This window comes from Eubalaena glacialis, chromosome 9 (genome assembly GCF_028564815.1).
Source record: "Eubalaena glacialis isolate mEubGla1 chromosome 9, mEubGla1.1.hap2.+ XY, whole genome shotgun sequence".
NCBI classification, from domain to species: domain Eukaryota; kingdom Metazoa; phylum Chordata; class Mammalia; order Artiodactyla; family Balaenidae; genus Eubalaena; species Eubalaena glacialis.
The window spans coordinates 790748-805971 of record NC_083724.1 but is presented as its reverse complement, the minus strand read 5'-3'; the positions used below and the strand labels follow the sequence as shown (position 1 = coordinate 805971).

Here is a 15224-nt window from a genome sequence, read left to right as displayed (position 1 = left end):
TGGGCCTTGGAGGATGTGTGTGTGGCCGAGCGTTACTGCTGTGAGCCAGGAGAGGAGCTGGGAGCTGGGATGCGGTCAGACATGGTCAAGTTCTGGGTGTAATTTCAAGGCAGAGCTGCAGATGGGTCGGACGTGGGTGTGAAAGATGAGGCAAGGATGGCATCAAACTTTGTCGTCTGAGCACTTGGAGAAGTGGATTGTCATTCACTGAAAAGGGAGGGAATTGTGAGGAACAGGTTTGCTGAGGACGGTCCAGCTGCACTTTGTCCGTGTTAGAGTTCAGTCCTGCTGTCCTCCCAGGAGTCGTCCAGCGGGCAGCCGGAGGAGACTCGGGCCAGTGACGTAAGGCTAGGAATCGTGAGCCTGTAAGATGAGACGGGATGAGATCCGTGGAGGAGAAGAGCGTGAGGCCAGCATGTAGTGAGCAAGGCTGGAGGGCGGAGGCCTTCCAGGCTCGCCGTGGAGGTTAGGGTCCAGAACGTGCAAGGCTCTTCCGGGAGCAGGAGGTGCGGTGGGGCATCTTACAAAATAGAAAACACAAATGGCCACAGAAAGATACTCAACCTTGCTTGTAATCAAAGAAATACAAAGTGAAACGGCACTGAGATGCCGTTCCACACCCAGCGTTTGTCAAACAGAAACCCTGAGGTTGCCGGCTGTAGGCGAGGGTGTCGGTCGGCGCGGCCTCTCTGGAGGGGTGGGCGTGTGTGCTCCGGCACCCTCCCAGGTGCAGATGCCCAGGGTGCCTGGCAAAGGAACCTGGAGACGTTTTCACGCGGACGTTCGTGGCAGCGTTGTTCGCAGCAGCAGAAGTGGTTCATTGGCACAGTGAATGGCACCCTTATCAAGAGGATGCGTCTCAAAATCGGTGTTTGCTCGGAGTCAGAGCACAAGTTTGCCTGAGCCCAAGAGGGCTACGTACAGTCTAATCCCGTCACAGAGTTAAGGACAGGCAAGTATAAACGCATTTTAAGAGTTTGAGGTAAAACAGTGAAGAAAAGCAATTATTGACAAGAATTAAGGTTAGTTACTACGTCTGGGGAAGAGAGAGACGGGAAGGGCTTCCAAAGTAATGGTGACATTCTGTTTTTTAAGCTGGATGATGAATATATGGATATTTTATTACCTTTATTTAAAATACGTGTGTGTACATATACTTGCACGTATTCTTTTGTTTATGTGAGATGTTTCATGGTTTTGAAAAGTTAGTGATCTCAATAATCCAGGCAAAAAGCTGAAAGCTGCCATTTTAACAAAAAAGCAAGATTATTTGTTCCACCGGCTGCTGGCCTTGCAGCACTGCCCGGGCGCTGCCCCTTTGCTGTGCACCTCTTCTCACCCAGAAATAGTTCCCCAGTGTGGTTTCTGCCAGGCGCTCCACCTCCTTGGCCACAGGAGTCTTTATGCCCCAGATAAAGGCATCCAGACACTGGGCTCCCAACTGCAAGGACACAGCCCTGGGGGTCTGGGCGTGTGTGTGCCCCCTCGGCAGAGGGGTGACGGCTGGGAGGGCACCCACAGGAGGGGCAGGCAGGGGTGCCCGGCTGATGTCGCAGACGCGCTGTCTCCCAGGGGCACCTCCCCACAGAGAGGCCCCTCAGCTGCTGGAAACTCGAGGGAGGGCGGCTTGCAGATGTTCGAGAACTTAATCCCAGCAAGACCTCCAGGGTAGCCACCACCAATCCTGGACGCCCAGCAGGGCTGGCGGGAGGGCTGAGAAGCTGCTTGGTTTGAAAGCTCAGCTGCCCCGGCCACTAGTGATTTCAGAGGGCAGTCTTCACCCTGTGCTGCCTGGAGGAGGAAAGGTGAAAGGAAGCCGTCTTGTGGATTTCGGTGTCTTTTTTTCTTTCTCCATTGTAGTCACTTCATATGTTACTTTGTGGATGCACTTTTTTTTTCCTTAGGCAAAAATATGAGTGTCAGTTCCCACCCCCCGACTTAAAAATCACCATAGAGCAACAGTCTTAACCAGGGTCACGTAGAGAACACATTCTAAGCAAGCATAAAACTGACATTGATTTCTTTGCCTGGAAATAAAAAAATAAGTGTCTGTGAGTCATCTTTGGATTTGCATTACAAACAGAAATGCAAATGATGCCCCCGTCTGCATAACCTACAGATTTCAAAAATGTGTTTTGATTTGGTACATTTTAAGCAAAATACGCAAAGTTTACCAAAACCCTAAACATTTCCAGTGAAGTATTCAGAGTTTGAGTTTTGCTTGTGTTGGTGACTCATTTTCTCTTCTGTTTTCTGTTCCTGCTCTTGACTTACCCGCACCTCCCGCCGACTCACGTCGCCGCCAACACGCAACGCGGAACCGCGTGTCTGTCTGTGTGTTGTGCACCTGCTGCTCAAACGCCCCCATTTGTCAATAATGTGCAAATGTCCGCCCATGAAAACATCACGTGTAGGAAACGGTTGGTTTCATGACTTTAAATGGTTCTTAAAGCTCCTCGCTTTGCTTGCTCTGGCCCCCTCTCTCCTGCTTCCTGTCACCCCGCGCCACTGCCCTCCTGGGCTCAGAGCCCAGCTGCACCCGCCCCTCTGGCCTCTCACGCACTCTCCCGGCTCCTGGGGTCCAGCAGGGGCCTATGAGGGCCCCCCAGGGACCATCTGACCACAGGAACTGGCCTTGGGCTGAGAGAGGAGCTAGGGGCTTCTGAGTGAGAGGCAGGTAAGTGATGAGACGGGCTCAGAATTGGGGAGGTTTTGCAGGGTGTGAGTTCGGACCTGATCCCCGAAAAGTCCATGGCTTCTGCTGCACGGTCGTCTCCCTTCTGCTCTGTCTCCACCGGCAGACCCAGTGGCCTCGGACAAGGTCTCCTGTAGGGTCCTTCCTGGATGTATCTTCCGTGGGGGCCTGGCTGGGGGGCACCAGGCTGAGGGGTTGGCCTGAGTAGAAAGAGGGGCTCTGCCCCGGGAGGGAGTAGAGGGCTGGGCCTTCATCCAGCGTCGCTGATTCTCGTGTGCCCTGGTCAGCGAGCTTGTGTGGAGCCCGTGCAGGTGGTGTGGACGGAGCCTCCTTCCGGGTGAGGGGGCAGAGAAGACGCTGGGAGCACAGTGAGCTGAGGCCATGACTGCAAGTCCATGCAGAGTAGCAGATTCCGAGATTCCTGCTACAGAAAGCGAATGCTTGTGATAAAGGGTTTCACAATCGGAGGAGAAAAGCTTGAGTTTTGAGAAAAGGCTGTTTGATGCTGCAGAAACACCAGGCCACATCTTTCGCACAGGCTCTGCTCACGGCCCCAGGCCTCTGCTCAGCCCTTCCCGTCCACCCACTCTGTGCCCTCCTCTGCCTTCGTGTCAGCGGCCAGGATACTGTGCGTGTGTGGGCTTTCTCCACAGGCTTTCTCTCCTTTCTCTCCGTCTCTCCCCCGTCGTCGGTCCCCTTGAGAGCGAAGCTGAGTAGGAGAGCGGCTTGTCCCACGCTCTGCTGCACCTCATCCCTGGCACGTGTGTGGTCCCCCGACACGTGCACAGTGTGGGGGGGGGGGGCGCCTCATTGTGCTGTGACTCTGACCAGAGGCAGTGATGCGCTTGGATGCAGGAGACGTGGGCCTCGGCCTGGGCTCCGTTTGCCTCTGTGGTGGCGCTTCAGTGCTCAGTGCACCGTAAGTTCCTTTTCTCAGGGGTTCCTCGCCCCCGGGCATGATGTCCTAACGCCTCCATCGTGCGGCGGTGGAAGCTGGCGCTCAGTGGAGCTGGGGACCAGTGTCCCCTCAGCGTAAATCAGCTCCGTGTTGAGGGCTGTGAAGCTGACCTTTCCTGGCTCAGAGGCAGGGGCCATAAGGAGGGGCCTGGCTTGGAAGCAGGTGGCGTTGCTCGTGGGTGCAGCAGAAACCATGGACTCTGGGGGGTCGGGGCAGCTTGCATCCGCCTCCAGGGGGTTGGCTGAGGCCAGGGGTGACGGTGCTCAGCCAGGGGGAGGCCGCTGTGTGCTTGCTGCCCCTGCCGTCCCGCATGCAGTCTGCATGGTGGTGTGTGGCGGCTCGCGCCCGGCTGCAGCCGTGGTGCGCTCAGCCTGTCACACTGTGCTTGCGACATCTGTGGCCGCCGTCACCTCTGCCCTCACGGCTCTCTAGGGCTGTCCGTCTGTTGACACCTGCACCCTCTCCTACGTGCCCGTGGAGCCCCGAGAGAGAAGCCGGGGAGGAGGGGTGGGACCTGGGTCTCAACAGAAAGTAAGAAGGGGCTGCGTTCACGCATCCAGTAACTGGAACGAACAGCACCTTCCGCTGCCCGCTGTGGCATCCGTCTCTTCCTTCTTACCCAGAAGCTTATATTTCCCCCCAGTATTTTCAGGAAATCTTGTCTGTCCCAACCGTCTGAGCAAATTGCTTTGGTCTTGGCCCCTCCAGACCCACCTGCGCAGGTGGTTTGAAAGCAGACACCCCTGAGGTGGCAGCTCCCCCCTTGCTGTGCTTTACTGTCTTGTACAAAGGGTCCCCTGGCACCGTAGGCAGTCCCCCCTTCCATCCCTGTTCCCGTCCTCCTGATGCGACTGGCTCACCTGAGAGTCCTCAGGGCCCGCGGGGCTCAGGTAGAGAGTGTGGGTATGTCTCATCCGTCCTGTCTACCCCTGAGGTTCTCTTGCCCCAGCATGAGCCGGTGAGGGAGCTGCAGGGAAACGAGTACACCCTCCAGGGTCACACCCCGAGGTCCACTTTTGCCTTCTTGCTGATCTGGACCACAGTCGCCCCTCCTCTTGCCTGCCAACTGCCCCCTCTCCCTGTGGCACTGTCCAAAACCTGGGAGCCGTCCCCCAGGGTAGCTGTAAGTCCCTCGCCAGCAGAGACAGTCCAGAGTCCCTGGTGGGAAGCAAAGAAGCCAGCTCCTGAGACAGGCAGTGGAGGGGCGGAGTGAGGCCCGTCTCTCCACTGACGCCTCGTCCCAGCCAAGGCCAGATGGGCAGCCCTGGAGGGAGGACGCGGCTCTGCCCAGGCCCTGCCGCCTCCTGCGTGAGCTCTGCCGCTGCACCTGTGCTCTCTTTTCTCTGTATTTGACCACTGCATCTGGCAGCACAATGTGTCTAGCCTGAGCTGCTTGCATCTTTTAAGGCAGCCAAGTGTGGGGAAGCTGCCCTCAGGCTGCGCGTGGGCACCTGGTCTCCAAGCAGACGGGCAGGAAGCCGCCCGGGCCCGCGAGAACCCCTACCTACTCACGGACGCCGAGCAGGGCCGTGCCCCCGAAAGGGATGGCCAGGAATTCAGGCGCCCCTGGGCCAGGGTGGAAGCCTCGCTCCCAGGTCAGCCGTGCGGTCCAGAGACGGCTGGGCTAGTTTGTGCCTGATTTCGACCCCCGGACGAGGGAGCCGTGCGCGATGGCTTGGGTTCTCTGGGGTAGGCACCGGGTAGTGGGTTGCAGAGGTGGCTTCCCTGGCGTGAGCAGCAGGGCCGACGGCCCCTACGCCTCCCGCGGTGGCCTGTGTGCGGGCACCTGCCCAGGCCCGGAGGAAGGGTCTGCCTCTCGGCTGGGCCCCAGGCAGGCCGGGGCCTTGCTGGCTGTGTGGTAGCCCTGCCCCTGGGTGGCTCGGCCTTGCCCTGTGAGAGGCTGTCAGTGTTGGAGGCCTGGCCTCAGGCAACCTCCCTTTCCACCTGGCAGCGGGGGCTGCTTCATGGGACTTTTCTCTGTCCCTCCCCGTGGAGGACGTTTCTCTGATTTGCTGCATGAGAAGCGGTTTGCAAAGACAAGCTTCACTTTTGGAAGGTTTCCTGGTGGCTGATTGCTGCTTAGACTGTGAAGCGGTGACTTTTCTTCCGTTCTCTCTCTTCACCCGCTTTTCTTTGGGGCACAGTGACCTGGGGAGGTGGGGTGGGGAGTGGCCGCCCTGCGCCCGTGGGAGGCTGGTCTCCGAAAGTCAGAGCACAACCTCTCTTCCCTGCAGAACAACTTCATCAACCTCAGCTTCCTCCGCCTCTTCCGCGCTGCCCGACTCATCAAGCTGCTCCGCCAAGGCTACACCATCCGCATCCTGCTCTGGACCTTCGTCCAGTCCTTCAAGGTGAGGCTGGGCATGGCCAGGCGCGGCCTGACCCCTCCCTTGTCGTGCAGGCTGGGGGGCTTCTGCCGCCACCGCCCGAGTGCCCTCCTCGGGAAGGCCGGGGCGGGTGCCCACACCTCCCGTGGTCCCCGTTGTCCTGTGATGGTTTGTAAGGACACTTTCAGTTTTACGGAGAGTATCTTGTTTATGCTCACAAAGGGCTGACGTGGCTTTTATGACTTGATTTGTAGATGAAGACGTTGACGGTAGCTTGGTGGTCAGTGGGGTGGGTCTGCAGTCAGCTGAGGCCAGTGTGGCCCCAGAGACCTGGCCACCATCCGCTCTCCAGACGAGGCTCAGGCAAGGGGGCAGGCGGCTCTGCCGGAGCTGACCTGTCCTCCCTGTGTCTCTGCAGGCCCTGCCCTATGTGTGCCTGCTCATCGCCATGCTGTTCTTCATCTATGCCATCATCGGCATGCAGGTGGGTGTGCACGGGGCCATCGCACGATAACGATGCAGGTTCGCACTTGGCAACATTTCTATGAGCCAGGTGCCGTTCTAAGCGCTTTATGAACTTAATCCTCAGAAAGACTCTTCTGTGGCTGAGGCCAGGCAGTGCCACCCTTTGTGGGCAGATGCCCGGCCCTGCTCTCCAGTGGAATCCTGCTGGGCTGTGCTAGGGCGCCGGTGGGCACGATTGCTTGGGTGCTGGGCCCCCACGGTGGTGGAGTGTTTGAGCACATCTGCAAGACGCCGAGCGGCCTGCGGCGCATCATTCTTTTGGCCCAGAAGCACTTCTGAAGGACAAGCGTCCCGATCCTGTACAGGAGATTATATACTGTTGAAGGAAAAAGTCAGCAGGATCATACCAGGTCACTGTCCTGATCAAAGTTAGCTTGCATAATTTATCTTTATTTTGTCAAAGAACGCTCTGTCAGCTATTTGGGAAAAATGTTTAAAATACACAAAGCAGCGTCCCAGTTGATACCTTTGGCATCTGGCCACTTTCCAATAGTAGGGATGGGAGATGGACTCAAATGTTAATTTGTAGTGGAAGAAGACAGTGTCTAAAGGTTAGCTGAAAACTGATTTTTAAACTCTATTTTCAGGGGTTGAAAAGTTGTCTTGCTTAAAATTTGCTGAGATCTGATGCTGTTTAAAACAAATATATTTTTTTTCTTGCTTTGGTCTGTGGGCATACAAAGACATATGTCACTGATCTTTATTTTTGATGGATATATGATGATTCATAAATTTTCATCTGGATTCCAGATTTTAAGCTACTTAGAGTTAGGGACTCATTTGCATTTCTAACCTTGAAAGAAAGAAATTAAAATGGATAGAAAGCCCATTGTGATGTTTGCACAGAAGTGTAAAGAGAAACGTTCAAGTGACGTATCGGAATATCAGTATAATTACTGGTTTGGAGTCATTGACGAGAGAGTGAATTTTAAAACGCTTCCCTTCTTCTGTCTGGCAGAGCCCACCAAAACTTAGCTCTGGGTCCCCCTTTTACTAGTCACGCTGGCAGATCCCTGGACAGGCCCCGAGCCGGAGCCAGCGCACGCTGGGCCGTGGGACAGGGATACATTTGCCTCTCCAGAGGTTTTCTCTACCCTGGAAATGCACAGACGCTGCTGGAGCTGGAAGCCACCAGCCCCGGCAGCAGTGGTGGCGGCGGCTTCTGTCAGGGTTCTCTGGCTAAGGGCAGCGTCCTGTCCCGTGTGGGTGCACACGTGCACACACACCATCTCCGGCCCGGCTGCAGCTCCTGAAGACCCAGCAGCAGTGGTCTGCAGCCTTCTTCTCCACTTCAGGTGTTTGGAAACATCGCCCTGGACGACGACACCAGCATCAACCGGCACAACAACTTTCGGACGTTTCTACAAGCCTTGATGCTGCTGTTCAGGTGCGTTGTGGGGAGGTGGGTCCAGGCTCAGGGGCTTCTTCACTCAGGATGGGACCACCCCCCAACCCTGGTCACACCGGCTTCTCCGCAGTGGACCTTTCCAGTTTCTCCTCTTTTTCTGCTTGTTCTTCCCTAAGGGCTCCTGGGCCTCCAGACAGCCTGAAGGGAAGGCCATGAGGAGGTCAGCCTGAGAGCGCCAGGCCGGGCCCGCCTTCTCCACCTTGTCTCTGCTCCCCGGCGGCAGCTGCAGGGCCTCCAGTGGGGCTGCAGCCCGAGAGGTCTGGGAGGACAGAAGGTGTCCAAAGGGCTTTTCTTGGTGTGCCAGCCCCAAGCTTCCCGTCTGCTCACCTTAGTGATTCCGGGGATCTGTGCTATCAGGAGAAGCAGGGCAGTGGAGAGCTGCTGTCAGCAGCGTGTACCCACTCAGTGGCCCAGGGAACCCAACCGGCCAGAAGTGCCGTTCTGATGGGAGCTGCAGTTCCTGAGGCTCGGGGGTGCAGCCAAGGGGAGCACCAGGGCGGGGCCTGGAGGAGCACAGGCTTGTGTTAGCTCAGAGGCCTTCCTGCGAAGATGTGTGTGGGACGGCTCCCCAGCCATTGCTGTCAGGCGTGGACACCCGTGGACTGGGGCTGTCCACCCCCCTGGCTTGAGAATGCACTTGTGGGCGGAGGCCAGAGAGTTGAATGTGTCTCCCTCCTTCACCATGACCCTAGGAGGGGAGAAAAGAGCTCTTTGTAGTGATTTATGGTGGAGGGGTCCTGACAGCACACCCTGCCTTGGGCCCTTTCCTGAGGTTTCACCATCTGTGTTCACTTACGTAAATGCATCGGGCGGGCTGCTGCCAGGCCCACCCTTGGGGACCCGCAGCACATCTGGCCCTATGCAGATGCGTTTTGGGCACCGTGGGAGTTATTCTTTATCTGGAGGGTGAGCTCAGATCAGGCCTGCTTCACTGAGCTGCCTGGAGAGAGTTTTTGACTTGTTCTTTGCAGCAGATGAACAAGCATCCTTAGGCTTACACTTTCCCCAAATAGTGTCGTTTCTCTGGACTTTAGCTATTGCATTAACTTTATTTCTTTGTTGATTAATAGCCTGTCTTGTGCCACAAAAGATATGAAAGTGAGCCTTGGTTTTAAGCCTTTGATCTCAGAGATCTCTCTTCCTTCCTCATCTTGGTGTCACATGTGGGCACCCTCATCATTCAGGCCTGGCACGGGCTGAACCAGCCGTTGTCAGTAGGGAGTAGGCCCAGCTTCTGCCCAGGGCTGACCACATAGGGGCACAGGGGGGACCCAGGCCTCTGGCCCACCTGCAGGTCTGGTGCACATCTGGCCCCTGGTGCTGGCCTCACGCGCAGAAGCAAAAGTCCACGCAGGAGGGGCCTCTGTAGTAGCTGCTCAGGGCGGGGGTGTTCTTGATGTGTTCGAGAAGCAGTAGAAGCTGGGGTGGCTGGTGTGGAGTGAGTGGGGACCACGGCAGGGGTGAGGCCAGGGAAAGGGCAGGCTGTGGGCAGTCTTGTGGATTTTAACTTTGGCAGGGAGTGAGGGGGTCATCGAGGGGTCATTGATCTTATCCCTGGGCTGCTGGTGGGGGGCGAGCATCCAGTTAAGAAGCTGTTGCAGCAGCCCAGGGAGGTGGGGGTAGTACGTGTCTGGCTGGTTTGAAGGCCGATGAGCTGATGATCAAGACGTGGTGGGCGAGGTGGCGAGGGTGACTCCCGTGTATTTGGCCTGAGCAGTGGGAAGGATGGAGTCACTGTGTCCTGAATCCAGGAAGACTGGGTGGCGTGCTGGGGAGGAGATCAGAGCCCACAGAGGGGAGCTCGCCATGGTGCTGACTTCTGGTGCGGTGGATTCTTTCCCGTAACTAGTGCTTTCCCAATTGTGATCAGCTTGAAAAGCTAATGCCAGAGGTTTCTTTTTAAGAAGCAACATCTGATACCCAGACGTCACACATGTGCAGGATCCCTGTGGGAAGGAACCCAGCTCTCCTGAATTCCCAGGCTCCCTCCCAGGGCCGGTCCTGCGCCGTCCTTCCTGGGCCTCATGCTCTGCCCTCTTCTCAGGAGCGCCACTGGGGAGGCCTGGCACGAGATCATGCTGTCCTGCCTCAGCAGCCAGGCCTGCGACAAGCTCGCCAATGCCACTGAGTGTGGGAGCGACTTCGCCTACTTCTACTTCGTCTCCTTCATCTTCCTCTGCTCCTTTCTGGTGAGCCCTGGGCGCTGTGCCCATCCCGTCGCCTGCATCTGCCTGTCTCAGACCACCTTGGGTCCCCCTAGTCTCTTGCTGGTCCCTGATTTTGATCCGTGTCACATGAAAGCTGATTCCATGTTGATGGTCCTCGTTTCCCCGGAGATGAGGACCTCATTAATCCTGAAAGGACCCACTGGGTAATGAGCTCCTGTGGGCCTGCCTTTACTTCTGTGGAAGGGGTTTTAAGTTTCTGTAGGGCAGTTGTCCCTCAGTTCTCAGCTTCGAGAAGGACTTGCACCGTGGTGATAGGATACGGAGCAGCAGAATTCCAGCCAGCCCGCCTGTGGCCCATGAGCTACGGAAGCTCACGGGGTCAGGTTGGAGGTGTCAGTGGGCCGGGTCCCAGGGTGTGGATTTTATTACAAGTCAGCAGAAGGCTCTGGGATGCTGTGAGCAGTGACATCATCCGCTTGACATCGTAAAACCTCACTCTGGCTTCTGGCTTCTGGTCAGGAGGGGCTGTAAGTGAGCAGGAGATAATCGGAAGTGACAGTTGGAGAAGGTGGGTGTGAAAGAAGTTGTCTGGACTTGGGCTGCATTGTAAAGGTAGAGCTGACACAATTGATGATTGAACATGAGCATGAGAGAAAAAGAGGGAAAAACGCTGCCTTCTGGGGTTTGCTGGGGTGATGGAGTGAGTGGTTCTTCCCACGAGGTGGAAAGGTTGGGGAGCCGTGGGCATGGGGATAAGGAGGGAGGGGGTAGAGACACGTGGGGGCCTCTGGGCTGGAGATGTGAATTCGTTGTCATTAGTATTTGGTGTATCCATCAGGCTTGATGATACCCTCTAGGTCCCTGTGTGGTCCAGAGACCCACGGCTTAAACATCGCCTGAGCACTGGTTAGAAATGCAGATTCCTGGGTCCCTTCCAAGACTTGCTGTATCAGGATCTCTGGGACAGGGACCCAGGAATCAGTTTTAACAAGCTCCCCGGGTGATTCTGTGTGTGCTAAATTCGAGGAGCACTGACCTATGGAGAGTGTGGTTTGAGAAGAGGGCTGAAGACTCAGCCCTGGGGGCATTTAGGAGACAGAAAGGAGCATGGGATCCAGAAGTTGATAAGGAGCAGTGAGGCAGGTGAGAGCCAGGAGAGGGCAGTCCCCTAAAAACCAAGGGAAGAAAGTGTCCCTAGTGGGAGGGAATCGTCAACCATGTGAAATATTGTTGGGAGGTAAAGTAAAATGATGACTGAGAATTGTTCATGGGGTGTGGAAAGGTAGAAGCCATGGGCGCCCTTCACAGGAACAATTTCTTTGGAGTGTTAGGATCAAAGCCTTACTGCAGCAGGTTCAAGAGATAATAAGAAGCAAAGAGCATAGCAAGAGTGGACAGCTCCTTTCCACAGTGGGCAGTGCTGAGCAGACACTTCAGATTTACAGGCATAACTTTCACGCAGGACCAGCCAGCACAGTTTGTGCTTTTCTCGGGCCATATTCTCTACTTGGCACCATGGGTAGCAAAGTGCATTATTCAGATTTGGGATTTACCAGACAAGTGTAAGGAGGGAGAAAACGATGTGTGTAAAAGTGTAAGGAGGGAGAAAACGATGTGTGTAAAAGTATCATTTTAGTGCTGGATGTGGGATCAGGCCTGGGGACAGGAGGGAGGGGAGGGGCGGGACCACTGGATCAGAGGCCCCCATGGGACACAAGTATTAGATGAAGGGAGCCAGAAGCATAGGAACTGTGGGCAGAGAGTGAGACATCTGTGGTTAAGACTTTGGAGGTGGTAACGGTGGTAATGTTCATTGGTAGTCACTGGTAATGAGTTGTTTTGCACAGCCATACGAGTAAGGGGCTGAGATGATGGCAGGAGGCTGGGGGGAGGTCAAGGATCAGAGAGGCCAGGCAATAGTTGACCCATCTCTGTGGATATTAACAGCAACAAGAGTTAAGAGTAGATGTGGGGACAAATACAGCAAGTCAGGTGCACATTTCCCAGGAAGCAGGGGGAGGTTGGTAGACCACGAGCCTTAAACGGCACGCTTTTTTCTTAAGAGGATGGAGGGGGATATCAGTGTTTCACCTAGAGCAATGGGAAATGAAGAATGTTCAGGTAAGATGAGGATAAAAGAATTTCTGTTGATGGTGAACTGTGAGTTTTGGAAGGTACAGTAGAAGGTTGGGGTAGTTGGGAAAGGTGTGCATTTGAGACAGATGAGCTTGCATATTGATAGAAAAATACAGAAAAATCTATGAAACTAGTGTTTCACTGGTTGCCAGAAACCAAGGAGAGGATTTGCATGTTGGGGTCATTCCCTGATACCTCAGAAGACCCACTGTGGGCAGTGGGGAAGGAAGGCTTTCTGGAGAGTCACCCGTCTTGTAGGTAGTGGGGACGTTGGTCTCCATGAAGTTCAAAGACATCTGGTGCTGCAAGAGCCAGCCAATCCATGGGTGCAAGGTTGAGCCCACCAGGTTGGCTTCACTGTGCTCTGGCTGCAGAAATAAGGTTCCATAGAAAGCCACATTCATGATGCCACACCATCCACAGGACCAACACTCCCTGGACATGTCAAGGGTGAGTCGAGGCATGACATTATTTTATTGATTCCATTCATCCAGCAACTCCACTTCTGAGTATATATCCAAAAGAAATGAAAACAGGGTATTGAAGCAATATCTACACTCCCATATTCATTGCAGCATTATTCACAATAGCAAAGATAGGAAACAACCTAAGTGTCCATCAACAGACGAATGAATATAGAGGATGTGATACACACACACACACACACACACACACACACACAATTGAATAGTATTCAGCCATGAGAAGGAAATCCTGCAATTTGTGACAACATGGATGAACCTTGAGGGCATTATGCTAAATGAAATAAGCCAGACAGAGAAAGACAAACAGTGCATAGTATCACTTATATGTGGAATCTTTTTTTTAAGAAGTCAAAATCATAGAAACAGAGTAGAAAAGTTGTTGCCAGGGCCTGGGGATTGGGGAAATAAGGAGAGGTTGATAAAAGGGTACAAACTTTCAGCTATATAAACAAAGTCTGAGTATCTGATGTAAAACATGGTGAGTATAGTTTTTGAGACTGTATTATATAACTGAAATTTGCTAAGAGAGTAGAACTTAAATGTTCTATCACAAAAAGATAAATGTGAGGTGATAGATGTGTTAGTTAATAGATGGCGGGAATCCTTTCACAATGTATATGTATATCAAATCACCACAATGTACACTTTAAGAATCTTACAATTTTGTCAATTCCACCTTAATAAAGCCTGGGGGTGGGGGACAATGTGGTGCTGGCATAAGGATAAATATATAGAGCAATGGAATAGGATTGAGAGTCTAGAAGTAAACCCAAACATCTATGGCCAATTGATTTTTGACAAGGATGCCAAGACCTTTCAATATGGAAAGAACAGTTTCTCTAACAAATGGGGAGGAGCTAACTGGTTATCCACATGCAAAAAAATGAAGTTGGACCCTTGCCTCACTCCATGTAAAAAAATTAACTCAAAATTGATCAAAGACCTAAGTGTGAGAACTAAAACTGTAAAACTTTTAGAAGAAAACATAGGGAACCAATGTTCATGACCTCAGATTTGGCAAAGGATTCTTAGATTTGACATCATAATCACAAGCAAGAAAAGAAAAAAAATAGATAAATTGAACTACTCAAAATTTAATACTTTTGTGCGTTAAAGGATGTTATAAAAATATGAAAATACAATAGAAGGAATGGGAGAAAATATTTTATAAGGGGTTAATATGCAAAATATATAAAGAACTCCTACAACTCAACAACAAAAAGAGAAACAACCATATAAAAATGGGCAAAGAATCAGAATAGTCATTTTTCCAAAGAAGATATTCAACTGGCCAGCCAACAAGCACATAAAGACATTCAACATCCTTGGTCATTAGGGAAATGCAAATAAAAACCACAGTGAGATACCATTTTGCACTCACGAGGATGGCTAGAATAATTTTTTTCTCTTTTTTAAACAGAAGATACCAGGTGTTGGTGAGGACATGGAGAAATAGGAACTTTTGTACATTGCTGATGGAAATGTAAAAAACAATAGCTTCTGTGGAAAACAGTTTGGAAGTTCCTCAAAAAATTAATCATAAAATTACCATATGACCCAGAAATCCCATTCCTAGGTATGTACACAAGAGAAATGAAATTATATGTCTACACAGAAATTTGTCCATGAATATTTATAGCAGCATTAACCATAACAGCCAAAGGTGGAAACAACCCAAATGTCCATCAGTGGATGAATGGATAAACAAATTGTAGTACATACCTACAAAGGAATATTATTCAGCCATAAACAGGAAGGAAGTTCTGACAAACGCTGCAACATGGATGAACTTTGAAAACATCACACTAAGTGAAAGAAGCCAGACACAAAAGGTCATACATTGTATGGATCTTTTTATTCGAAGTATCCAAAATAGACAAATCTACAGGTACAGAAAGGAGATTGGTGGTTTCTAGGGAATGGGAGGATGGAGGAATAGGGAGTGATTACTTAGGAGTGCAAGGTATTCTTTTTTTTTTTTTTTTTAAACATCTTTATTGAAGTATAATTGCTTTACAATGGTGTGTTAGTTTCTGCTTTATAACAAAGTGAATCAGTTATACATATACATATGTTCCCGTATCTCTTGTGCAAGGTATTCTTTAGGAGTGATGAAAAAATTTTGAAACTAGGGAAGTGGTGGTTACACAGTATTGTGCGTACACTAAATGCCACCGAATTGTAGACTTAATTGTATGTTAAGTGAATTTCAACTCAATTAAAAAAAACAAAACAAAATACCTGAGCTGTAGTTCTCTAGAGCCCAAACTATTAAGTCCAAAGTTGCTACTTTCCTTGAAGGTTTACCTGAGAAGGGGAGAGGGTGGGGACCACACAGTGGAGAAGATTAACCTAGACGGCAGGACAGATCATGGACAGGAGATGCTGGGCCTGAATGAGAATTGGGTGGGAGAAGTAGAGAACAGAAGCCTTCAGAGGACAAATACTGGGTTGGGGTTAGCCTGTGGGACCTAGAAGCCGGGGAAGGATGCTGCTGGTGGTGGTGGCAGTGTACAGGGGGC

General features: G+C 52.3%; 1 protein-coding gene across 2 annotated transcripts in view; it reads left to right on the top strand.

The window, feature by feature from the left end:
* Positions 1–15224, top strand: part of CACNA1B (calcium voltage-gated channel subunit alpha1 B) — a 180723-nt gene that overhangs the window by 143794 nt on the left and 21705 nt on the right. For both annotated transcript variants that reach the window (XM_061199517.1, XM_061199518.1), the window contains exons 32-36: positions 2415–2420; positions 5888–6004; positions 6399–6464; positions 7801–7892; positions 9958–10102. In XM_061199517.1, coding sequence (XP_061055500.1) covers positions 2415–2420; positions 5888–6004; positions 6399–6464; positions 7801–7892; positions 9958–10102 — 426 coding nt within the window. The remainder of the gene's footprint in view (positions 1–2414; positions 2421–5887; positions 6005–6398; positions 6465–7800; positions 7893–9957; positions 10103–15224) is intronic.